Here is a 27,107-nt window from a genome sequence, read left to right on the forward strand (position 1 = left end):
GTCTTGTTATCTGCATAGTTGAGACGCACTCGCTGCAATTTGTAACATAGGAAGAGTTACACTCCCACCTACAGGGTGAGTGCAGCCCTGCATTTTGAAATACTGGCTTTCCTCCAGGGAAACATGAGGTGTGTTATACAACAGAGCACTCTTAAAAACACATAAGGCAAGGTGCACATACTTCTCATTAATTCTGTAGAAATGTACATTAATTAAAGTATAAAAACTGACAAACAAATGAGACTATTCTCTTTTTTAATCAGCTCCGCTTTAAGCTATGATGTGACCTGCCGCCCCTGCTCAGAGGTCAGCCAACCTCCTGGACCTGGTGTAATCATCGGAAAGGGTGTGAGTGTGTCTGTGACAGCTGTATTAATGCATGCTGCACATCCAAACAGAGCTGCTCGCCAGTTTTCTGTTCCCTGGGATGAGTTATACTGTCAGAGGTCGTTTCAACAAAAGAGACTGATTTCTATGATTTCTGCACTAATTTTAGTCCTTTACCTTGCGCTTGGTGAAAATGATAATAGCCGGTCAGTCCCAGAAACATCAAGGAAACAATCAATACAGCTCCCGTCTGAGGCGTTCCTCCTGACATAACTCACAATAATAGCTATGTGTGTGTGACTGACTGGAGCTTTTAAACACACCCAGCGACTGAGATGCCACTCTTGGTATGTACAATACATAACGAGCCCTAGAGCTGTGATTGATGTCTCTTTCCCCTAATTAGCTTTATCTGCTCTTCAAGATTAGGTGGTGCTGTGTTTCAGGGACAGTGAATCACGCATCCCAGACAAGGGAAGATACACACATCTATTATGGGTTTAGGGACGCTGACAGGAAGTCTTGAAATGTCCTGCACTAAGGAGGGACCGCAGCTATAGAAGACACAGATACTGTCCTGGAAAGTCACTGTACTACAGAGACTTGTTTTCAAAATAGTAGATTACATTGGCTCTTCATTAATCTGTGATATCTTTGAAATCCCCCTTTAAAAAAAGGATTTTATTATTGTCATTGTTAAATCCCAGTGATGTGAGTTTATTTTTACTCCGCTGTTAACTGTTTAGTCTTGACAGTGCTCACTTTGTAAACAACGATGATTGTTACTGTTATTACCTTTATTGCTAATGCTGCAGAATTTAGGCTTCAAATTCATTCATCATTCATCTGTGGCTGCAGGGGATCTGAGGGACGGTCGGGTGAAAATCTGGGTTAGGAAAATGAATGGGGAATGCTCTCCCTTCAGTCAGTAGTAAATGATGACATGCCCTTGAGCAAGGCACTCAAATCACGTTGCTCCAGCAGAGATCCTCTGGAGAAAGACTATGGGTTGTTATTTTGATTAACATTCACATTACGATGTTTCCACAAACTTTGCAAATATCGTTTTGTCAGTGTTTGTTACTGACCAGGCCACATCTGACACGTGTATGTGACAGTGTTACTGTTAAATTCAACTTGATAAAATGACTTACTGGAACTGGGTCAAGTCCAGCTGTGGACCTCAGTGGGACGTCATTCCTCAATATCAGCTTCCCGTCATCCTTGTCTTTATGCTGTTAAAAAAAAGGCATAAAATGTCCAAAAAATATGAAATATTAAAGTTTGAAATATAGTTTAGAAATCTATGACACCCTTTGTCCTTTATTGTTTTACCCTTCGACTCTCATTTTTTTGAGTCAGGAAAAAATTGCTTTTATGTGGAAAAATAAACCGAACAAACCCCAAGAAGAGTGACAGAGTTGGGAGGGATCGAGAAGGAGAGAAGTTCTGGTGAAGTTAACAATAAGGTTAACTTTCTATTTCTGTGACACAGTTTCTGCAAATTTTAATATATTTGCCTAAAAAAAATCCCAAAAGTCCCATTCATCTCCACTGTGTTAGAGTGTGACAGAAATCTCAAACTTTCTGGCCTTGAAAAAATATTTTTCTGTGTGTTTGAATGAGTTGACCCTTTGAAGCCAAAGGCCGCTTGACTCATATTTAAATATACAATGAACAGTATGTCATACTTTGTGTGACGACTCTCAATCTATGCTGGATTAAAAATGATGATCATGACGACCACCACGTTGATGATGAGTTGATGCAAAATCGAATTACTCTGAAAAATGCTATTTTCGGAGGGAAAAGGGACTGCGGCTGCCTACAGCATGTGTCTGGGTGGAGGTCGCGGGGTGGGGATGGAGTGCGATGAGAGGGGGAGGAGGGGGAGGGCGGTGTTGCAGACACGCTTGCCTTTGATAGCTCAGGTGGTCATCACCTGAGGGGGAAAAGAGCGTTAATGGGCATTCTCAGGAGCAGACAAGCACAGGCTAGTGCTCCCTCTTCCCTGGCTGCCATAAACAGGGGGAAGTATGCATCATTAGATCAGACTCCAGCTAACTACCTGCAGTCAAGCCCACTACATACAGTAGCTAGCAGTGTGCAGAGAGCACAGGCTCGACCTGCGGCCTCCTGCTGCTCAGTATGATTGGCTGGGTCAGATGTGGTCCTGAGGCAATGTAGTGGGATTGGTCAGTTTGTGGAGTGATCGCCTGCATCACAGGAAGTGTTATTGTTAGTTTCATTTTTTCTTTTTCAAGACAAGAAGTTTGTCACACCTTTGTTAAGAGTTTCGGCGTGTACATCCGCCTTCTTTAGAAATGTGACAGTTCTGAAGAAGGCGGGTGTACACGCCAAAGTTAACAAAGGTATGAGAAACTTATTGTCTTGAAAAAGAAAAAAGGAAACTAGGCTTATTATCACACTCAGACATAATGAACTTTCATAATGTGTTATTGTTATCGATTATGTTATGTGTCGACATCACATCACTCTATTATAAGCAGTTATATTGTCAATAGGGTATAATGATTTACTACTTACAGAACATCTTAATTTGTTCATTATTAGGAGACAACGGTGATGCCTATCAGTGCTCAGTCTGTGCGCTTGAAGAGAGTTTATTAAAAGGTAAAATCACCCTGCAGCAAATATTATTTCCTTGGGTGGATCACATTATCGAGCATGAAAAGACACTTGAAGAGCATGAAGAGCGTTTCAGGAAGGTTAAACCACAACTGGTTGAAATAAGACCAAACAGCAATACAGTGTAAGGGTTTGTCCTAACATAAATGTAGAAGGAAAACAAGCAAAAAAAAAAAAAAAAAAAAAAAAGGAGAGAAGAAGAGTTGGAAAACAGAGAGAAAGACAGGGAGAGGAATTTGCCTGAGAGGAGAATGAAGGAAGGTATGTGAGGTTGCCTGTCACTTTGAGGCGCCTGATAGCTCAAACTAGGTGTCATCTTATTGCACTTGAGTAGATAGATATTGCACCACATCCCTGATATTTTTCCTCCATGAATGGACTTGATCATACAGCATCCACATAAATAACAAACCAGGGCCCAGAAAATGACATTTTTACCTGCAGTCTGACCTGTGAGAGGGAAGAGATCCACGAGTGTGAGATTCAGCCCTCAGGGCAGATCGAGAGGAAAGCGAGGCTCATCCCCGCAGGAGTGGATTGACCTGAGGGGGAAACTCCTCTTCGAGACTCCCTGGGTGGGAAGATTTACTGGAGTCTTAATCACAGGTCGACACCTCAGCAGCAGGTTCTCTGGCCAATGGGAGAGGAGCCGTGGATGATCGCCTTGTTAACTGGCGTTTTTGACAGAATGTAATGCAAGACATCTTCGGCATGTGTGACTTTTGACACCACAAACCGTGTTTTCTGCTCTCTGAATCTACTGTATTGACTCACTCATAATTAGGGTTACATTTGTAGGAATGCATAATAGGGAGGATGCCATTAAAGGGTCAGTTCTCCCAAATTACAGAGACATATTTTTTCTCATTCACCGCACATGGTATGAAACCATGACAGCTTGCCTGACTTTGTTTTCATCTTGTGTGTGTCTGTGATTGTGGTAAACACCTAAATACACAAACTGTCACAGGAAGGAACTAATTGGTGGTTAGTTGGTGTTTGTCAGTGCAGATATTGTCTATGCAATACAACCACAATGGTAAAAGATACATTTCTGAAACTCTACAGGTGTGTAGTTGTAGAAAATGAAGGCCAAGATCAAAGACTGGTGCGGTACATCCCATGAGATTTGAGTCGGGACCAGCATCTATTGTGTAGTTTTTCAATGATGTAGGCACAAACTAAACTCTGTGACGAGGACATACAGTACCAGCCAAGCTGACCATTGATGAACATGTCAATGTTCTGACACATGAGCAATCAGTAATACTCATTTAAAGGGATAGTTCAACATTTTGGCAAATTGGCCCATTGCCATATCCCTATAGTTTTAGGAGTAGGTTCGTTACCTTTAATTGTCGGTGCAAGCTGTTTGTAGAACGGCGGAGCAGAGACGCAAGCTGCTCAGAGCTACTACGGAGGCTAATGGGATTTCTTGGTTTCCCTTATCAAACTCATCAAATACACAATCCAACAACTCCAAAACGCTCTGGTGGACAAATTGTGACCTGCACATTCACCACGCTATGAGATAATAACGGAACAATACGAAACAGAGTTTTTTTTTCGCGGTAAATGCAGAGACTGCTTGCTGAAATCTGCCTCAATTTTGGGGCAAAAGCAGAAGCAGTTTTGCATGAATTTACCTCGAAAACAACTACGTCTCGTAATGTTCCGTTATTATCTCATAGCGTGGTGAATGTGCAGGCCTTGAAATTTGTTATAGATATTCACAATGCCCAGAGAATAAACCAAAATTTTACAATTTTTTCTCTGGTGTTAATGTAAACTTGACAGTTTTTGAATGACATGTCTCAACAACAGGATCAGATGGGCTGCCGTGGTGCATCCATCCACTCTGGTGCCTATTGAAGATGGTTTGTAAAAATATTGACTTTGATGATTTTTCATCAGCAGCAGCAATCTATTCAGTCAAATACTTTCCATTTAGTGTTCAACTGATACTAAATGATGAAAATAAATGTTAGCATCTTGGCGTTGTCAGCACCTTAATTGTACCTCTAGTGACCCTGTGTCACAGAGTCACAACCATGGCTGCAGAAACATCAACAGAAAAACACAGTTAATACTGTGTTTGCACAATAGTTAAAACTAATATTTACCTGACTTCATTATTTGCTCCTTTATCTATCATTCAACATCTACATACTTATCATCATTAAATACCTATCATGCTCCTTTAATTGATGATGGCAGTGATAATAGAGATGATGGTGATGATGCATCAACACACTGGGGTATATCAGTGAAGATCATCTGTAATCCAAATCATTTCTGTTTATCTAACCGTATACCACCAGAGCCTTGAGTTGTGATGAAAAAGAAAAGGCCTCCCCAATTTAAGCGGTGAAATTTCACAATATTCAGCAAATGAATTTGCAAGATGCAACAGGTACTGCACTGCTTTCATGACTGTCTGCATACCAATGTGACCGCAGTCTAACTATTACTCTCTTTATCTCTGCTCCCTCCGGCACCAGGGGAGAAAACCCTGTGTTCTCTTTCCAAAAAAAAAAAAAACCCTTCTTTAAATCTTCTGTGGGATATGTACATTTGTTTGTGTTTACCCCTACAGCAAAGTCTGTTTTTTATGACAGGGGTTTCATTTATAGCAAGCAAAGTGTGGCATTTTGAAAAGTAGTATTAGGACAATTCTAACTTCTTGAATGATTAGATGAGACTGCATGTACACTGGATCTGTTGTGGTAGCAAAGACAACAGTCTCTCTCAGTTGCCCACCACCTGAGCACTGGCAGTGTTTTTGTTTGAGAGATTGATGCCTGTGTGTTTATTTGGTGTAAATCCTGTTGTATGTGGCAGCGCACATGTTTCATTGTGACTGACAGCTGCTCAATATTCGTATTCATGAACACAAGCAACAATCAGCATAAATCATGTCATCCACTGCACTTATAATACGCTTCAAGATTTTTTTTTTTTTAACGACAGGTTGATTTGTTGTTATTTCTGTGTAATTGTCTAACTTGTCACTGATGCACACGCTTATGACTCACAACTAACACGCCCACATAATGGTCTTGTTTCAGTGGGAAATTTCCCCAACTCTTCCCAGTATCTTACAGGTAACAAGGAAATCAACTTCAACCTAACTTAAAGCCATTTTTTTTCTGGTTGACAGCGAGGAGTGGAGGGACACAAGAGAACCAGTGGAAATTCTCATCATGTTAAAACAGTGTCACTGCAAAGGTATGAAAGAGAACGAGGCCTGAGTCCTGTCAGATCTGTTTTGTCCTCTGACGCAGAGTCGACAATAACATCAAATGTTATGTGTGCATGTTCCATGGAAAATGGGTCATGGCTAATGTTAACTAAATTCAAACCTTGGTTTGCACAGATTACAACACAACACATAACATTATCCTGACCTGTTCACTGCAGTAGCATAGAAATGCATATAGCTTTGAACATGTTTTGAGATACCTGAATCAATTAGTACTTCTACAGTAAGGACATCTTGTTGTTGTGGAAGCAAATATCTTTCTGACTTTTAATCTGGGGGTTTAAATCCCATTTGTGGCTACTATGTTGAGAGGGCAAGAGGAAGAAAAAAATGGCCACCGAGTATTCCTGAAAAAGCCAGAGACAGTGTAGCTAACGCTCCCGTGGCTTTAATTAAAGCAGAAGTAAGTGGTCCGGTCGTTTTCGCTAATGCTGCGTTCCAGGCAGGCTTTTGAAATCGTAAATTACAGCTTCAAGTCACAACTTACGACTTTGTAGCGTTCCAGGCAACCCACTCGTGTTTTTCCGACCTGTTTTACCGGTGAAAGTCACTATAACGGCCACTCGTAACTTCCGACCGGTGAACTCGTACCAGATCGAACTGGTACCACTTCACGGTCGGAAAAATACGAGTTTCCTTGAATGCACCATAACAGTCCTCGTCCCTACGTCGCCACATTCACGGCGTTCCTTGGCTGCACACACAGCCCTGCATGCCGTTCTCTCTCCTCATTGGATAAAAACTGTAGGATACGATAAATGTTTTCTCTTCGGCTCAGAGCAGAGCAGAGGGACTGAGAGACCCGTGTTTCAGTCCAAACACTCTATGTAAGTGATTGCTGTTGGAAGATATAACTATTTAAAGGGATAGTTCAACATTTTGGCAAATTGGCCCATTGCCATAATCGCTATAGTCATAGCAGTAGGTTCGTTACCTTTAATTGTAGGTGTAAGCTATTTTCAGTACGGCGGAGCGCAGCAGCTGGCTGCTCAGAGCTACGCTATGGAGGCTAAGGGAATTTCTTGGTTTCCCTCATTAAACTCATCAAATTCAACATCCCAAAACTCCACAGCGCTTTTGTAGACAAGTTGTGAGCTGCACAACCACCACGCTATGAGATAATGACGGAACGATACGAAACGGAGCCGTTTTCCAGGTAAATACAGGGTAAATACGGAGACTGCTTGCTGAAAAACTGTCCCTGAACGCAACGCGCATCAGCGGTTTTGTATGAATTTACCTCGAAAACGGGTCCGTTTCGTATCGTTCCGTCATTATCTCATAGCGTGGTGATTGTGCAGCTCACAACTTGTCTACAAAATTGATGTGGAGTTTTGGGATGTTGAATTTGATGAGTTTAATGAGGGAAACCAAGAAATTCCCTTAGCCTCCATAGCGTAGCTCTGAGCAGCCAGCTGCTGCGCTCCGCCGTACTGAAAATAGCTTACACCTACAATTAAAGGTAACAAACCTACTGCTATGACTATAGCGATTATGGCAATGGGCCAATTTGCCAAAATGTTGAACTATCCCTTTAAATAGTTATATCTTCCAACAGCAATCACTTACATAGAGTGTTTGGACTGAAACACGGGTCTCTCAGTCCCTCTGCTCTGCTCTGAGCCGAAGAGAAAACATTTATCGTATCCTACAGTTTTTATCCAATGAGGAGAGAGAACGGCATGCAGGGCTTGCAAAATGTTGAACTATCCCTTTAAGACTTATATTAACACAAATATATCACTTACTTCTGCTTTAAGCATTAAATAAACATAAATGTGAGGGTGTAGAGGTGTAGAGGTGTAGAATTCTTTAGTTAGAAAGCAGTCTGGCAGAGAAGACTTTTTTGGGTTTCCAAAAACAGCAAGAAGGCACAGACGAAGTGGGTGACAGTTGCTTCAACTGTTTGCACTGATTGATTGATATGATGACGTCATTCACGCACCTGGGAAACTGAATCCTTCTGCCATTCATAACAGTTGTTAGATTGAGATTATACAAAAATGTCAGTCTTGCATTGGTGTCTTTTTGAAAATTAGAGCTACCTAAACCTGGTGTATAGATTCTAGTGTAAATATTAGCGTGCGCCAAGTTTTATGTGTGATTTACGAAAAGTGTGTCGGCTACATTGCCGCTTTCGGTGTAGAACCAGCATGATGTTGATAAATCTGGTGACTGAAAATGACCATAATTAAATTGGCACGCCCCGATATATTCCTGCTTTAGAAGCCTCGTCCTGCCCAAAGATATATATAAGACTAGATGACTCACCTGACGCTGCTGCCCAATGACACTGCGCCACCACAAGGCCGCCATCTTGGCTCAGTCAATTCGCTACCTCAGAGCATTAAGCCTATGGTGCATCTTCTACTATACTAACCAGAACTTGCTCAGTTTTTGACTGATTTTCAAATGGTTTGGTTTGTTATGGTTTGTTAAAAGAGTGAAAGTTTTTGTGATTAATGAAAGCGTAATCATTGGTGGATGGAGGCTGGAGGCTGCAGACACTGTCTATCTGTAGCCTACACATGGCTTTTAATTCACCTCAGCTGTTCAAAATAAAAGCGGAGTTAAGTTTTTAACACAGACTTGATGAACTTGTGGCTGTATTCCGTCTTTATTTATTTATTTATTTATTTATTTAAAGCAGAAGTAAGCGATCGGGTCGTTTTGGCTAACTTCTTGTCAGCCGATGGAGTTAGCAGTCCCCGCCCTTGTCATGGATTTTTTTTTTATGCCGTTCTCTCTCCTCATTGGATAAAGGTTGTAGGATATAAGGAAAGTTTTCTCCTCGGCTTACAGCAGAGCAGAGTGACTGACAGACCCGTGTTTCAGACCAAACACTCTATATAAGTGATTGCTGTCGGAAGATATAACTATTTAAGACTTATATTAACACAAACATTCCGCTTACTTCTGCTTTAACTAATAAGAACAGTAACAACATGAAGTCTGGATAAATAATCCTGCATGTTTTACGCTGGTTCAAATGTGCATACACCTGGTCAGATCTGGCATGAGATTTTTGCGTACCGTGCGCTCACGTTCAGATTGCCGATCTTTGTGTTTTGGCCTACACGTAATACACATATTTTTTTGGTGTAGGCACGTTTGATAAATGATAACCCATGTGTTTAAAACTAATGAGTCACTGATAATGCTCCCTGTGCCCTGGTTGGTGCCCTGTACCTCCACCCCCTGCCACAGGTGTGTTCTTTCACATGCAGGTACAGTGTCAGATATGTAAAATACATGTCACTTTACAACAAAACAGAGTCGCCTTCGCTTACATGAGCGCTCTCGTTACAGATATGGAGGTCAGGATGACTGCTGCTGAGAGTTTGGTTGAGGAACTGCAGATGGAGAGTGATGGTACGGTGCTGTGCTTTGACACGTAGTAGAGACCAGGGACGGTTGTAACATGGCTCAGCTGGAGAATGTCCAATTTCAGAAACAAGTTAGAAATTTAACTACCTGGACTCTGATATGTTTCATGTTTTAGATCAAACCAAAGAGCTTGCAGTCACCCAGCAGACGCTCAGCGCTCTGCAGCAAAGGCTGACACACAGTGAAGGCCGGGTGGAGGAGCTGGAGAAACAGCAGGAAGGTAAAGATTTGCTGCTGCAGGTAATGAGTTGTAACTTTTGTGCATATGTTAATGACTGTGTGTGTGTGTCGTCATTCAGGGCACAAGGTGACAGTACAAGAGCTTCAAGATATCAACTTAGGTAAAGAACTTTTTTGGGTTTCCAAAAACAGCAAGAAGGCACAGACGAAGTGGGTGACAGTTGCTTCAACTGTTTGCACTGATTGATTGATACGATGACGTCATTCACGCACCTGGGAAACTGAATCCTTCTGCCTTTCATAACAGTTGTTAGATTGAGATCATACAAAAATGTCAGTCTTGCATTGGTGTCTTTTTGAAAATTAGAGCTATTAAGTGCTGACTAAAAAAAGTTTAGCATCAAGTGGGGCGGCAGACGCTCAGCACTCTGCAGCAAAGGCTGACACGCAGTGAACGCCAGGTGGAAGAGCTGGAGAAACAGCAGGAAGGTAAAGATTTGCTGTTGCAAGTGTATGTGTAATGAGTTGTGTGCATATGTTAATGACTGTGTGTGTGTGTCGTCATTTCAGGGCACAGGGTGACAGTACAAGAGCTTCAAGATATCAATATCAACTTAGATAAAGAACTGTTTTCTCTTTGTTTGTTTGTGTATGTGTGTAGAGGAAGTAATGCAGAGGTGTATGTTGTTTTCTAACTTCACTACAGCAAGTCAAGTGGCTTTTTCTGCCTCACTCCGGACATCTGGTGAAGGAAACACATACAGCAAAGACCATGTTACCCTCATCTACAGAAACATCATTGCCAACATTGGAAACCACTACAACGTCAACACAGGTCAGTTTGATCAGACTTATTTATTTGACAGATTTACCATTTTATTATCAATAACTCCACTTCTACCAGTTGTAACGGATCTTCTCTGTCTGTAGGTCACTTCACTGCACCGGTCAGAGGAGTCTATTATTTCAGATATACCGGTCATGTTGCACACACTGGTAATGGTACAAGGCTGAGAATTGTCAAGAACGGACATCCCATGGTTTTTTCAGGAGACAAAGCCACGGCTTATTCCTCAGATGCTGAGGACAGTATCTCTAATGGGGTCGTGCTGCAGTTAGATGTGAGAGATGTTGTTGCAGTGCAACTTTCTGGAGATGTCTGGGACGACCAGTACCACAGAACAACCTTTAGTGGCTTCCTGCTGTTTCCTATGTAATCAGTATCAACTGTGGCATTTTTCATGTTATATAATGAAAAATAAAAAGGTTTTATTCACCTGCCATCTCTAACCTCTCTCCTGTTTTCTTGTGCTTTTTTCCTCCTTCTAACACCTCATCATCCAAAAAAGGCAGGATCTTAAAAAGAAGTTGAAACAGATACTATGACATTGTCAAACTCCCCTGTCTGTGAAAATACATCATCAGCCTAAGGTTAGTATTTAGGGCTTTTATGCCTTTAATTGATAGGACATGAAATGGGGAGACAGAAAGGGGGGATGACACGCAGCAAAGGGCCGGTGGGGGATTCAAAGCCTCTGTATATGGGGCACAGTGACATACAGTATATTATGCTCTAAGAAATATATTTTAACAACAGGTTTATTTGTTGTTATTTCTGTGTAATTGTCTAACTTGTGACTGATGCACATATTTTTGACTTGCAAGCAACACGTTCACATGATGGGAGAAATTCTCATTCTCAAATCTCATTCATGGTTAGAGGGGGGGAAGGGGAAGAAAAATGGCCACCGAGTCCTCCCGAAAGAGCCGGAGACAGTGTGGCTAACGCTCCATGGCTGTAATTAAGCATTAAATAAACATAAATGTGAGGGTGTAGATGTGTAGAATTCTTTATTTAGAAAGCAGTCTGGCAGAGAAGACAAAAAATGACCCTTCTTCTGGTTTCACCCAACTGTAACTGGCCTATACCTTCTCATTCTTCAGTGTAGCTGTATTATTTCACCTCGTCGTAGCCTCTGTCAATAAAGATTTGTTGGGTTTCCAAAAACAACAAGGAGGCACAGACGAAGTGGGTGACAGGCTAAACTTTGCTTTAACTGTTTGCACTGATTGATTGATATGATGGCATCATTCACGCACCTGGGTAATTGAATCCTTCTGTCTTTCCTGTCAGTTGTTAGATTGAGATTATAAACATCAGTCTTGCAGTGGTGTCTTTTTGAAAATTAGAGCTAATTAAAAAAAAAAAAAAGATGCTCGATGCTCGATGTGGGACAAGGGATGAAAATGCTGTGCAGTCCGACACAAAGCTGGACACCTGGTCACCCTAAACACAACTAATGAGTCACTGATAATGCTCCCGATGTGCCCTGCACCTCCACCCCCTGCCACAGGTGTTCTTTCTCATAGCCTTTGCAAATAAATAAGCACCTGACACATCTGACCTTGATGCCACCCATAAATTGCCAACCGAGTGCACAACTACTGATAGCAGATCAATGTGTTGTTAGTAAATCACATTTGTTTGAGTTTACCCCCACAGCTCAGTCTGTTGTTTTATGACAACGATTTCATTTAGAGAAAGCAAAGTGCAGGATTTAAAAAGTCGTATTTAGGCAGTAGCTATTCTGCCTGTTCTTGAATGATTAGACATGAGACCGTACGCTGGATCTGTGGTAGTAGTAAAGACAAGAGTCTCTCTCACTGTGCTGGCAGCGTTTTGTTAGAAAGACAGATGCCTGTGTGTTTATTTGGTTAATGGTAAATACACTTCCATACTTATGACACTTACAGCGCTTTTCTAGTCTCTAGGCTTTACAAACTTTACACTGTATGTTGTATTCACCACACACACACACACACACACACACACACACACACACACTGCGCTAGACATAGTGGTTGAAAACTGCATAAATTGGGGAGGGGCAGGTGTGGGTTCAATGTCACTTAAACATGCAAACTAGAGGAGCCAGGAATTGAACCATCGACCTTCTGGTTAGTCAAGAGCCCGCTCTACCTCCTGAGCCACAGGTGCCCAATTTATAAATCCTGTTGTATGTGGCAGTGTACAGTTCATTGTGACTGATAACTGCACTTACTGTAATACAGTTCAAGAAATAAACACATGTGTACTGTGTGTGTGTGTGTGTATGTATATATATATATATATATATATTAGGGCTGTCAGAGTTAACGCGTTAATCGCGATGAGATTAATTAAAAAAATTAACGCGATTAAATTTTTTAATCGCGGCCCATTTTGTCCTCTGTCTGCTGGACTGGAGGACTGGAGTGTGGGACCTCCAGTCCAGTAGGTGGCGGTAAGCCACCTTCAAGTTAAATATACACAGTCTAACATATATCCACAGCTCCATCCATTGATTTTTTGACGGCTTTGTTGTAAACAAATGCACATGGCCATGTATTGATTTTTTTGACGGCATCGGTTGTCAACAAATGCACGTGGCGATGTATTGATTTTTTGACCGTCTGTTGTCAACAAATGCACATGGCCAGGCAGAGACGTAGCAAAGTAAAGGGCAATTTCCACTGGATGCAATTCGTTTCAATTCTGTGTGAGTTTCATGCATCATGTGTTATGATTAGGTACTAGGCCTACTAGGTCTGGTCTAAAAGTTGTTTGTCTAGAGATTATAACACTTTGGAGTGTTGAAAGTCCAAAGCGCCATATATAATATTTTTAATAGAGATTAATCGCAAGTTAACTATGGAAAAAATGCGATTAATCGCGATTAAAAAAATTAATCGTTTGACAGCCCTAATATATATATATTCTAGGGCTTCTATGACTTTAATTAATAGGAAATTAAATGGAGAGACAGAAAAGGGGGATGACAGGCAGCAAAGGGCCGGTGGGGGATTCAAAGCCTCTGTACGTATATGGGGCACATGCTCAACCCAGTGACATATACAATGCCCTAAGAAATATATATTTTTTAACAACAGGTTTATTTGTTGTTATATCCGTGTAATTGTGCACATACTTATCACAAGCAACACACCCTCATGATGGGAGAAATTCTTATGACGTTAAAACATTGTGACAGCAAAGGTATGAAACAGAACCAGACCTGAGTCCTGTCAGATCTGTTTTCCAGTGGACAAGTGTTGTTCGTGACAGAGAGGAACTCGCACACTGGCCATTTGAAGATGGAGATGAAGACTCTTTTGGTTTTCTCGCTGCTGCTGACATCAGGCTGTCTTTGCAGGTCACAAAAAACCAACAATGACAGCGTTAACTTGCTTCAAACTGAGGATACGACTGAGATACAGAGGCCTTGCAGTGAGACTAAGGGAGGTGAAACCTTCCCAGAGCTGAACAGGCTGACAAATATGGTGGTGGAGCAGAAAGTGGAGCTGAGGCACCTGCTGGGGAGAGTAACAGCTGCCGAGACCTTGGTGGAGGTCCTGCAGAGGAAGAATGCTGGTACAGTGCCACATATGTTAAGTACATTTCACTTTACAACAAAACAGAGTTGCCTTGGCTTACCTGAGCGCTCTCGTTACAGATATGGAGGTCAGGATGACTGCTGCTGAGAGCTTAGCCAAGGAACTGCAGATGGAGAGTGATGGTACGGTGCTGTGCTTTGACACGACTCAATATCAAGTTTTTTGGGTAATGTTGCATTTCACCTCAGTGTCTCTTCCGACTATTACATTTCACTCCTCGTGGTTGAGAGTTCATTTTGTGTTCCAGATGTACAATAATAGCAGACATGTTTAAAGAGCTTTTATTAAATATGTTAAATATGTTTGGTCCAACCCCCATCATAGAAAACTGCTTGGCACCCGCCAAAGGGAGTTACACGTCGAACCTGCTGCACTGCTCTTGAAACTATTCTCCACAGTCGGGCCATCCTCCACCACCAGGACATCACACTGACGTTTCTATTGATCAGTATGACATTTTTTCTCATGAAGCAAAAACACTCCGCTCAGCAGCCGTGTCTGGAATGTTGTTCCGGCTACGCATTTGCCTCGAAAACAACAACGTCTCATAATGTTACATTATTATTTTATAGTGGTGAATGTGCAGGCCACAACTTGTCTTCGAGAGCATTTCAGAGTTGTTAGATTGTGTATTTGATGAGTTTGATGAGAGACTGAGGATTTGTACCATTCACCTCCATTGTGTTCGCTGAGCAGCTCTTGTCTCTACCCATTTCAATCAGGACAGACTAATAAGGAAAAGAGAGTCAGACTGAAAAGTGAAATTGCATTTATTGTGCATACAAATAGGCTTTGGCGCTTAGACGCCGGGGAGTAGATCATCGTGGAGTACTGATCTATGGGTGATAGCTTGCATCTGAAGATGATGATCCCCCCCGGGCCTAGACACTGATGGTGGTAGACTTGGATGAATTAGATGAAGAGGGCGGAGCGAGAAGATAGAGGGTGAGCTCGGGAGAGGCTGTGTTTACAGTAAGAGATAGTCTTCCTGTCTGAACTTTCGCTTAGCTCCATTTCTCTAAACAACATGCACCGATGTTGAAAGGTTATGAACCTGGATTATGGTATTACTGTAACTGAATTTGCCAAAATGTTGAACTATCCCTTTAAATATTGAACACACTAACTTACAGTAAAAGAGCTCCACAATATAGACAGAAATGTAAAAGATATTACAACCGTACCTGGTCTCTAATATTTTTGTGTTGACTGTTAAATAAACTTTTACACTTTATGTTTAGCTCAAACCAAAGAACTTGCAGTCACCCAGCAGACGCTCAGCGCTCTGCAGCAAAGGCTGACACGCAGTGAATGCCAGGTGCAGGAGCTGGAGAAACAGCAGGAAGGTAAAGATTTGCTGTGGTAGATGTATGTGTAATGAGTTGTGTGCATATGTCAATGACTGTTTGTGTCTTCAATGTGAATGTCTTAATTTCAGGGCACAAGGTGACAGTACAGGAGCTTCAAGGTACCAACAGAGGTATAGAACTGTTTCCTCTTTGTCTGTGTGTGAATGTGTATGTGTATGTGTATGTGTGTGTAGAGGAAGTGATGATGTGTGCTGTTCTCTAACTTCACTATAGCAAGTCAAGTGGCTTTTTCTGCCTCGCTCCGGACATCTGGTGAAGGACACACAACGACCAAAAATTTTGTTATGCTCGTGTACAAAAACATCATTGCCAACACTGGAAACCACTACGACTCCACCACAGGCAAATCTGACCAGGCTTATTTATTTGACAGATTTACCATTTTATTATCAATAACTCCACTTCTACCAGTTGTAACGGATCTTCTCTGTCTATGTTTTAGGTCACTTCACTGCACCGGTCAGAGGAGTCTATTATTTCAGATTTACCGGTCATGTTGCACACACTGGTAATGGTACAAGGATGAGAATTGTCAAGAACGAAGATCCCATGGTTTTCGCAGGAGACCGTGCCACCACTACATCCTCAGATGCTGAGGACAGTATCTCTAACGGGGTCGTGCTGCAGTTAGATGTGGGAGATGTTGTTGCAGTGCAATTTTCTGGAGATGTCTGGGACGACCAGTACCACAGAACAACCTTTAGTGGCTTCCTGCTGTTTCCTATGTAGGCGAAGATATTACAACTGGCAATAAGAGAGCTGTATTCAATTAGAGTGAGATTCACCTGTGGCATTTTTAATGTCATATACAGGATTAATAAAAAATGAAAAGGTTTATTCACCTGCCTTCTCTTATCCTTGCTTTTCCATAACTCATCATCTGGGCTGGGGTTCACTGCAGAATTACCTTTAGGTGCTTCCTACTGTTTCCTTTGTAAGAGGTTACAACTGGTAACAGAGCTATGTTTAATTAGTATCAGCTGTGGTATTTTTCATGTCATATAATGAAAAATAAAAAAAGGTTTTGTTCACCTGTGTTGTCTAATAGTTATTCTGGCTTCTGCTTTTTCCCTCCTTTTAACACATAATCAATCAAAGAAGACTTACAAGTTTGAAAATTAAGGGCAAACAGACACAATGACATTATCAAATTCCCCTGTCTGTCAAATAAGTAATCAATAAGGTTGTACTCTGCATGCATGTCACCATAACCTTAATTAAATGTAACCTCTTCAAAATAAATAACAATAAAATGATCATCAATAGGATGATATACCAAACAAAAGAATAATAATAATAAAAAAACGAATATCAAATGATAATAATGTATCTGATGGGCCTGGCACCAGGCACAGGTAGAGGCTTCATACTATTCAATTATTCAAGGAAAATATGACCTATTGTTTTAGGGAGCCTGATATCGACTGACAATCAGCTTCCAAACATTACGTCACAAATTCAACTCGCACAGACACGTTGTAAACTGAGACCGATGAGGGGAGCAGAGACATATTTTTCACCTTCAGTCGAATAATGTATTACAGCCTTTTAATGTCAAACACATATTTATCTTAGTAAAGGTCAAACATCCAAAGTGCAATATGCAAAACACATTTTCAAGAAAAAGGAGGGCTGTGACCAAACAAGTGAAGCTCAGTACCTGTATATGTAGCAATGGACGGTAGAAGAACCTGGTCCGCACCAACCAGGTCAAGCTCTCAAACAAAGCCTTTCTAACAAGGGTCACTTTGGATGAGGTGGACACATTACGTTATGAAAAAGAAGAGGGGGGAAAAAAACTCAAAAATTCCTCAGATAAACGTGGAAGAAAATGACATCTCATGAATGTGATCATTGTTTCCTTTCCTTTGGTGTTTCACATCATAAACCTCCCGGAATGCAGCTGCATCAGCGTTTGAGCTTTGACTAAATCCATTCAGACTCTTTGTTGTGCAGTCATTCAGATCGCACTCACACACACACTCACACACACACATACACACACTTATACAACACCACACCTCAGTTATCAGTCATCTACTATGGCTCTGATAACCACGATCAACACACAGCACAGAGCCGTGCAAGCTACACCTCCTTTCACTGTCAGTGTCTGTGGTGAATTCTTTCTCTCCTTCTCTTTTTGCCCCCTTTCTACATTTCCCACAATGCACAGAGAAAACTATCAGTTACAACCCATCTACAAACTATCAGATGCCCTCACGGTGAAAAAATTTCACACCCTTAGCTGGAAGATATAGCGGCGTTAAAACACAGCGGGCAACATTATTCCATATCTTTTGTCTTTCGGAAGAAAAATGGAGGCCAGTGCCGAGCAAATGAGCTCAAAGGAGTAATTCAGCTGTGTTTATGGAAAGAGCCTGGAGTGAACTGGAGACGCGGCGTCTCCTTTGAATCTGATGAGGTGTTTAGATCAGACCTGCAGCAATGGTACGGCTAAAGAGCGCTGTTAGTCTGATCAAACAGCTGCCAATATGAAAAAGACTGCCATATCCTCTCAGCACCCGGGGCTGTGTGAAATGAATACAGCTTCTCTGGTTTCCCTCTTACAGGCACCTCATGGGTTGGAAACATTTTTTCATAATTGCATTTAATTCTATGTTAGGTGTCCCCACAGTGCCACTATTAAGGTTAAGGCTAAGCTGTCGGAGATTTTCAACCTTTGTCATCAAGGCTTTTGCTCATTTAGAGGGAATATTATTGATCTGACTTTAAGAACACAAGAAAACACAAAACAGTAACTTGTATCCCTGTTATTTTCAATATTCCAATTATTCCCATGAACACAGGGAATTTTTAATTGACTGTGTGTGTGTGTGTGTGTGTGTGTGTGTGTGTGTGTGTGTGTGTGTGTGTGTGTGTGTGTGTGTGTGTGTGTGTGATAATCGTGACACACCCCTTTGTTTTGGCATCATTTATAGCTGATGAATCAGGTGGCTTGGGAGATGGATCACAGTTCAGAGTCTATAATGAGAGAATCTGAAAACCTACTGTACGTCTTTGTTTCATGAAGGTACTCTTTCATTTGATCTTTTTTTTCTCCCTCTCTGGGAAGCTTAAGGAGTGAAGGCTCATTAAAGCTGTGACAGTGCTGGGAAAGTTGCGTGCCTCTCTTTATCTCACTTGCAGCCTTTTCCAAGAAGATCTATTGAACTGTGAATGTTTTGGTTCGGGCTGAGTTGACCAGAAAAGCGCCATGTTAAGTACAGGTTGTGGACATCTTCTTGGCGGGTCAGGAACAGCCGGAGCACATGCAGCTGCAGACCTGATCGAAAAAGTTAGTGAAAGTGTAGAGAACGCGCTCATGCCTCCACTTGTACGCGTGTATTCCCACACACACAACAAGGGAATGACAGTACTTCCCTTGACTTTAAAATTAAAGGACAGATTCATTATAGGATTATAATGTCAGCTCTGGGAAAAAAATCGGCATTTTGTGAGATTAGTATCAAATCTTCATAGAGAATTACTAATGATGGGGTAATTTACGGCAATAACATTACAGCAATTGCAAAGTAAATTAAAATAAAAGTCTAAAGTCGAATGAGAAGTCTGATTACAGCCTATTTGACCTATTTTACAGCCCGGTCTACCCTTTTATTAGCACATTTCCAGTGTTACTATTCACAGCTTGTTAGTCATTTGTGTATGATACCATAAAAATATTAAATTCATCTCATGATTGGACTTGAAGGTAACATAATGGCAGTTTATGATATGTAGTTGTATGCATGCAGGAGCCCCCAGTTGGTGCTATTAGTCTTCTTTTCTGAACTCCAGAAACATGTTTGGTGCAAGCAAAGGCCCCAAGGCGAGCTGAGAGTACATGTGCATTCCTTTCTGCCTGATTTAAAAGAGAAGTCTCATCTTTTTTTATGCACTTAGTTGATCAGAGATGAGCAGGAGGCATTCCTTGATCAAAATCCTGTCTCTTAAAAGGTAGAAGTCATGTGACCATTCTGGAAATTTACCTTTAATGCTGATTCCCCCCACTCTCTGGTGCTCGAGGGAAAGTGGGAACATGTTGAGAGACACAGCTCAATGTGGAAGATTTCTATTAGCAGGAAATTAAGCTTTGTTTTTTATCTCTTATACATGTTTTTGCACTGAGCTGAACACAGTGCAGCAACACATAAGATCCTGGTAATAAATGCTCCGTTGCTACCAAGTGTTCTGTTTACACGGTGTTCCTCTCAGTTTCCATCAAGTTTTGGTGCAGGCAAGGTGCCAGAAAAACACACACAAAGAGCCACACACACATGCAGTGGCTCATGCACAAGCACAGGTATGCACACAGAGGGCAGCTCTGAGCCAACAATTCAGTGGTAATGAAGCCCTGCACAGAGGCCAAGGCCTACAGATTTATATCTACCAAGAACCCTGACAACACCTGATTGTGCTCAGATTCAAATGCTGAACATCGTCAATGATCAGACAATAGGTAGCTTGCACAAGATGAAACACACAGGAATGTTCGTACTCAAGTTAAGTAGTTTGACCTGGAATAAACTGCACTGTTAGATTTGATATGAAGCTCATGTCTATGAGGTAAACTCAGGGGGTACAGCAACATGAGAGGTTGTTGACAAAGCCGAGTGTTAATGTGAGTCAGTTTACAGACTCCTTGGCAATGGCCTCACATATTATAGTGGTTATAGTGTCAATTTATGCTTTTTACAAACGTTTTTAAAGAGGACTCATTGATGCAAAACATCTGAAACAACCATGGTAAGCTGGTATCATCCAGTTGCAGAGCTGCACTGCCAGCAGTTTCAGACCTGCAGCTCAAGACCTGCAGTTACACTCAAACCCGCTCACCTTCAATAAGGGAAGTTTACACCTGCAGATGCAGACGTGCCAGTGTCCACCGTCTCCACTTAAGAAGAGTCCTAACCATAACAAAAGGAGGCAAAATAGAAATATGTTGACAAGATGCTGGACACGTGAACTTTTTTTTTTTTTTTTTTTTTTAAAGGGAAGCATTTAAAATAATAACATACAATCCTTTTTTGAAATGATGAATAGCTGCACTAGCAACATTTCCACAGATCATTACCGCTTGCAGTCATGTACATGATGTTCTGGTTAATTTGATATTCCAAAAAAAAAAAAAGTATTAGATTAGATTAGATTAGATTAGATTAGATTCGATTAGATATTGGATTTATAGCTGCAAGATAAATAAGTGTATTGTAATATTGTAACACTGTTTTGTGATTACTGTGACACAAAGTTATTAAATTGTTACAACAGTATTGATTTTGTTGTTTATTTCAGCAAGTATTAAAAACAACTGTTAAATGTTTTTACTATATGTATTGAGTTTATGTGTGACATCACATGTGTGCCGTGTTTATGTTACCAGTGTCAGGGGGTGTTTTGTTGTCATTGATTGTGTTGCGTGTGTCTGCATCTGCACTGACATTCTTTGCGATGAAGTTCCTAACGGAAAAATAAAGTAATTTTGACTTTTGACTTCGAATGTAAAACATCACACAGACCTGCATCAATCGAACAGAACTACAGTGATGGACTTCATGGATTGGTTTCCCATCAGACTTGTTCTCAAAGCAGCGAATGACTCAAAATGATTTATAAGAACAATAATGAGTACATGTGGTTGTAAAGAACTGTATCTGCTGGAAAATTTGGCTTGTTTTTTCTGCCAATAGTTTGATTATAAGTCAGAGAAATAACCCACAACATGCCACTCTCCCTCACACTTTTGTTTTAGCAAGATGTTCAGTAAACAAGAGGCAAGGTAGCTTTTTACTTCGGATAGCCCAGACATTGTGCTGAGCTAACCTACAATAAACACCTGATGAGATCTCAAAATATGGAACAATTCCCTAAATGTCTTTATACAGTATAGTAGTGTCTGCAGGTCTATGACTTCACTGTCTTGTACTGTAGGTGGCACACTGACATCTCCTGCTCAATGTGAGTGAATGAATGGATGAATGAATCAATAAGAGTTGTTGTCATCGTCCAAGACAATGAAATGATAGTGCGGCTCTTGACACATGGCAAGATAAAAAGGTAGGTGTTGGAAAAAAAGAAAACAAAAAGAGACTCACGAAATGCTTTGCATCCGAAAAGAAAGACGACAAGGAAAAAACAAAACAAAACAAAACATTGTGACGCAGTCTTATTTACTTTGGCTTGGTGCTTATCTACCTTGATGACATTTGTTTGATGAAATACAGTTCTGGGTGGCCCCAAAAGGTTCCTGAAGTCAAAACCTGGATACACAACTGTGACTATCTACTCTATGTCAATCTCCATCAGGCTTTGAAGTTTCAACTCCAGAAACATTTTGTTTATTATGTTGTGTTAGTTCTGTCTTTTAAAATCAAGTGACCTTGTTGTGTGTGAGGCAATAGATCTTTCACCCACGGTCAGATATGTCACCCCTGACACAGGAGATTGTGTTTGGTCTCAATGACAAAGTATCTAGAGTACATCTAGCTCTCATTGTAGAAAGCACGGGCATAACCAGGAGACTCTGTTGCATTCACAGTGCATTTTCTTCCCGTTTCGTCAACATTTAAAGGCACTGCCTTACCCATTCCTTGCACGGTAGTCTATTCAACCAGTTTCAAGCTTCCTTTTACACGAGTATTTTTACCTGCAGGGCTGTGTTTTCTGTGTTTTTGTTCTACTCTGCCTCATTGACTCTAATATGGGCTTCCTGAATGGGTTATCTTCAGACTTGTTCCCACAGGAGCTGATGACTCAAAATGATTTCAAAGATGCATGATGAGAATGCAGATCTTTGTGGTCTGAAACAACTGGATTTTTTGCGATATATCCAGACCTTAATCAGAACTTCAAAGAATCGCTAAAAGTTTCGAGGAACACTGATTACTTACAGAGAACTGCATGAGGACAGCTCTCTTGTCTCTACCCTGTGCAGATTAGAAGCCCTGGGGTCCTGAGACAAGTGCGTTCCCCAGTCCACACCCTGGCATGTTCCCTCCCTGTCCTATCAGTTCTGCAAATAACGCAAGCTTCTGGAGATAAGAGAATTAGTATGTTTATTAGTAGTTAATGAAAATGAGAGTGACTCTAAAACAAAAATGTCAACATGAGCGAAATATGGATTTTTCACTGTTGTGACTGTGAAGGTCTGGAAGGCCATGACATTTCATATAAACATGCATGTTCCCAGAGGATAAAGCCGACTGTAGGCTCACCATGAGATTACTGGTTTTGGTTCAGCGTATAATGTCAACAGTTAATAGTGGAATTGATTGATGGTCCTTAAAACTGTTGTAACAAAATCTATCCCTGTCCAATAGGCTAGTTAGTTAGCTAAATGTTAGCATATTCATATGCTGAACTAAGTTGGTGAACACTGTAAAAATACTTAACCTACTAACATTATCCTGCCAATGTTGTCATTGTTACCACTTTAGCATGCTAACATAAGCATTTAGTTTATGCACTCTTTAAAAGACTGCACTTATTAAGCAAAATATGGATTGTTCACTGTAGACATGAATGTGGAGGTCTGGAAGGCCATGACGTGCATGCTCCCCAGTGGACAAAAGCCAACTGTATTTTCTGATCAGGGCCGTTTCATAGGGGAGAAAGGTGATGACAATAAAGAAGATTTTCTTAATTGCAGCCATCTAGTCCCCCTCAGAGAAAACTGAGACAGTGTGGCCTTGGGTTTGGCCACAAGCGTTATTACACAGACAGAACACAGTAATTACATAGGAATTGTCTAAAACATTACTTAAAGGGATAGTTCACCCAAAATTCAAATTTCACTCTTTATCCTCATAGTCCTCCGTGCCTACTCTGAGTTACAGCGGGGCTCCCTGCTGCACTGCATGTCCATGACGGTTGCGAACGGAGCTCACTTTTCTTCGTCCAAAAAGACACACCAAAAAACATCCAAATACCTCCATAGTGCTCGTCTGTAATGTCCCTCTGGTATTGAAGCCCCAACATGAGAAATTGTTCCGAAAAAAATTAAATAAGTCTATATTTTAAGCTTGTTTGTAGCGGAAGCTCCCAGTGTTGCTCTGCCGGAATCTCGCGCGATTTGCGGAGCCGTGAACTGGGTGTCAGTGCAAATTGCGCGAGATTTGGACGGACCAGGAAGAGCAGTGCTGGGAGCTTCCGCTACAAACAAGCTTAAAACATATACGTATTTAATTTTTTTCGGAACAATTTCTCATGTTGGGGCTTCAATACAAGAGAGACATTACAGACCAGCGCTATGGAGGTATTTGGATGTTTTTTGGTGTGTTTTTTTGGACGAAGAAAAGTGAGCTCCGTTCACAACCGTCATATGGACATGCACTGCTGCGCCGAGACCCCCTGTAACTCAGAGAAGGCACGGAGGACTCTGAAACTTCTCCCAGCCCTTAGTCGACATGAGGGTGAGTAGATAATGAGTGAAATTTGAATTTTGGGTGAACTATCCCTTTAACTTGATGACTAAACTCATAATAATACTGGATCATTCCGCACAGTACGGGATCATCCTGTATTGAAAAATAAAATGTGTTGTCCCTTTGAATCAATACAGGATGCTATCCCTACTCTAATGCAACATTACATTTACCTGTTATGGCATTAACAAGAAAAGCAAAAGTTTAATGGAACATAGTGGAGAAGTATCAGAATGAAAGGCAAGTTGTCTGTTACTGTCACTCACCGTTATCATTGCCCTGGTTGAGATAATTAAAAAATGATATTAGCCTACATAGTCTATGAAAAATATGGGGGTAGGGGTCCACTTAAGTATTTTTCCAGGGGGGCCGGCGCCCAGAATTACTACCACTGACCTGTTGGTGATGCCCTGACTTCACTGGAGTCACCATGAGACGTGGTTTAGCAAAATGTTCAGTTAAAGGGACAACGAGGAGTTTCTCCATCGGCAGAACGAAAAATTCTGCGACAATAAAAAAGTCTCATATTAATGTGGATGAATCTACGTTACCCACACTTGTTAATGGGCCCATTTTCGATAAATATATCGTTTTGTCTCTATCGTTATTTTGTTATTATTAGTGGTGGCGGAAATGCTGGGCGAGCCGACCAGCGTTTCCTTACTTTCGGTTTCGCAGACGCTGCCCGGCGAGTCATGACAATAACGCAGCCGAATCGCAGTTTATGGTCGGAACTACGACAGTATCTGATCGCCTTCAAACCTCTGACTTTAATTCTTGATGAATGAAAACATGAGTCTGTCTTGCGCCGGTCAAAGAATTTCACGGTGACCGTGCGCGTGTGAAAACCCTCTTCCACTCCACACTTTTCCAAAACTCCTCGTTGTCCCTTTAATAGTGAAATTGATTTATATTGATGGTGCTGACAGGAGAAGAGCGTAAATCCTTAACACTTGTAACCTCAAAATGTATAGCTATATGTCCAAAACTCTCACATAAATACCTGTGTAATTTAGCATCAGGCCTATATACAAATGCTAACATGTTGAACCTATTGACAACATTTACACCAATGAATAGCTACTGTCATGCTAGCGTTCCCATTGTTAGGCATGTTAGCATTGCTAACATTAGCATTTAGTGCATGTGATCTTTTAAAGACTGCACTTATTAATCCACACCATCCATTTGCGATCGAAAGCCGTGGAGGTGTGGCTTCATACCTGACATCTCCTCAGCTGGCGTTAGGCATTCCTCACAAACAGCTTGGTTCTCACAGCCAAGGACTATGGAATGCATACTGTCTGCTCTAAGTGGATTTCAGTGACGGTAATAAATATTCTGTGGGTGAGCAACGGGCAAAGTTGTATAATGATGAAGAGTTGAGGCTTGCCTTGGAAGAAACAGTGTCACCCAAGTAATGAGCCAGCTTCAAGTGTTTGTTATTTCAAAAGACATTTTTCCTCTTCAAGGTGCAATCGTCATACGGTTGTGGACTGTGCTGTGGCATGTTGTGCTCAGGAGAAAACGTGGCAAGGGATTCTTTTTTTTCTTTCTTTCTTTTTTTTTTTTTTTTGGTGTTCTCAAATAGACTGTCAGTTAAAAAAACAAAAAAACAAATCCAAAAATAGTATGACTGAATATGAAGCTGGTACATGGTGTGATCTGGGAGATTTGCTGCTGGTTGACCACAAATGCATTTGAAAATAGCAGGTAGATTTACAGATTTAAGGCCTTCTTTAAAAACCTCAGCTCACCTGGATAACATTGAAAATTATCCCATCTGTTATCCCTCCTTATAAATTTGGAAACCTCCTTTTTTCATATAACTTTCTAGCATTACTGATCTACATTTTCCATAGATTTCTCTTTGCTCCTGGTTTATCGCTGGAAACAGAATATTTTCTTATTTGAAATCATCAAACCTTGAACAATTCAGATTTTGTAGCACACAAGAACAGAAATCATTACATGTGGTGAAGAACACACTTGCAAACATGGATGTTTTCATTAGAAAGATGGTGATAAACAATAACAAATAAATAAAGATGTTTACTACATTTTAATCAGCGTTTGTGGATGTAATGAGCATCTGACAGATACATCCTCAGTGTGCATGGGCATTTATCCTTCCCACAAAACACAGCACAAGTCAACTTTCCTAAACACCCGGGGCTATTACTGTAAAAGCACACTGCACATCTTCTCTGCACTATACTATATGCCTCTTCAGTGTTGCCACATGAGTCGTTGATTATAGCATGAGATACACGTCATGACTGTTTGTGTAATCTGACAAGTGTGAAACAACATGACTTTTCCTTAAAATACGACACCCTGTTTGCCTAAGCCATAAAGTCATCAGGCAGCGTGTTGACTGTTTCCTTCGCTTTTCCCAGCAGCATGCATGTGCAGTTTTGATTTTAAATCATTGTGTGCTTGGGTGTTAATGTGGGAGGATTAACCTGCCATCGCGGCAGCCCATTTATTGCTGTTCTCCTACACATGAAACGAGGCTTCCATGTGCAAATACAGTTATGCAGGTTGGCACAGAACTCTGAAGGAATGTGTAGCTCTTCTTTTTTTATTGAATACATAAATTCAGGAAGTCCAAACATCAGGCCGACAGTGCTCACTACCTCGGGAGAATTCTCAGAAAGCATGTTACAAAATGTAAATGTGCGCACTCAGTCAGTCCAACTCATCCATGATGGGATACTTCTGTCAGTGTGGCCCTCTCAGATGGAATTACTGTCATAGTTGGCAGGATGACTCTCTTCAGGTGATAAAAGAGGTGTTGATACAGGAGCATCTGGCAGGCTTCTGAGCAACAGACAGATTCTGCTCTCACCCACACTCACCCAAATCTATCAAGCCACAGACAACATCTGTGTGGGCCGTAGATTAGCCCAGTTAGCTGTTGCTGCAAAATTTTCAATCAGCTCGTTGCTTGTGCAGGAGAAAATATTGAATTTGTTGATATAACTTAGATGAATTATAACTTTTACAGAGGAGAGGAGGGTTCACAGTCATCTTCAGCCTCTCCTCCACAGCTCTCAAACTGCAGGGTTT

At 41.1% G+C, this 27,107-nt stretch overlaps 2 protein-coding genes across 2 annotated transcripts; both read left to right on the forward strand.

Moving 5' to 3' along the window:
- The first annotated feature begins 9,528 nt into the window (after nt 1–9,528).
- On the forward strand, nt 9,529–11,063 carry LOC146984968 (cerebellin-2-like). Its single transcript, XM_085783224.1, has 5 exons — nt 9,529–9,610; nt 9,741–9,845; nt 9,925–9,966; nt 10,512–10,640; nt 10,736–11,063. The coding sequence occupies exons 1-5, from the start codon at nt 9,529–9,531 to the stop codon at nt 11,020–11,022; spliced, it is 645 nt and encodes a 214-aa protein (XP_085639350.1). The 3' UTR covers nt 11,023–11,063.
- A 2,882-nt stretch (nt 11,064–13,945) lies between these two features.
- Nucleotides 13,946–16,338, forward strand: LOC146984969 (uncharacterized). Its single transcript, XM_085783141.1, has 6 exons — nt 13,946–14,216; nt 14,299–14,361; nt 15,481–15,585; nt 15,678–15,719; nt 15,823–15,951; nt 16,052–16,338. The coding sequence occupies exons 1-6, from the start codon at nt 13,946–13,948 to the stop codon at nt 16,336–16,338; spliced, it is 897 nt and encodes a 298-aa protein (XP_085639267.1).
- The last annotated feature ends 10,769 nt before the right edge of the window (nt 16,339–27,107 follow it).

This window comes from Trachurus japonicus, chromosome 7 (genome assembly GCF_045865225.1).
Source record: "Trachurus japonicus isolate A0001 chromosome 7, Traja_1.0".
Taxonomy (NCBI): domain Eukaryota; kingdom Metazoa; phylum Chordata; class Actinopteri; order Carangiformes; family Carangidae; genus Trachurus; species Trachurus japonicus.

Coding starts and splice junctions, on each gene's coding strand:
- LOC146984969 (XM_085783141.1), top strand. CDS start 13,946: ATGAAGACTCTTTTGGTTTTCTCGCTGCTGCTGACATCAGGCTGTCTT. Junction 14,217..14,298: donor CCTGCAGAGGAAGAATGCTG/GTACAGTGCCAC, acceptor CTCTCGTTACAG/ATATGGAGGTCAGGATGACT. Junction 14,362..15,480: donor ACTGCAGATGGAGAGTGATG/GTACGGTGCTGT, acceptor CTTTATGTTTAG/CTCAAACCAAAGAACTTGCA.
- LOC146984968 (XM_085783224.1), top strand. CDS start 9,529: ATGAGCGCTCTCGTTACAGATATGGAGGTCAGGATGACTGCTGCTGAG. Junction 9,846..9,924: donor GCTGGAGAAACAGCAGGAAG/GTAAAGATTTGC, acceptor GTCGTCATTCAG/GGCACAAGGTGACAGTACAA. Junction 9,967..10,511: donor GCTTCAAGATATCAACTTAG/GTAAAGAACTTT, acceptor ACTTCACTACAG/CAAGTCAAGTGGCTTTTTCT.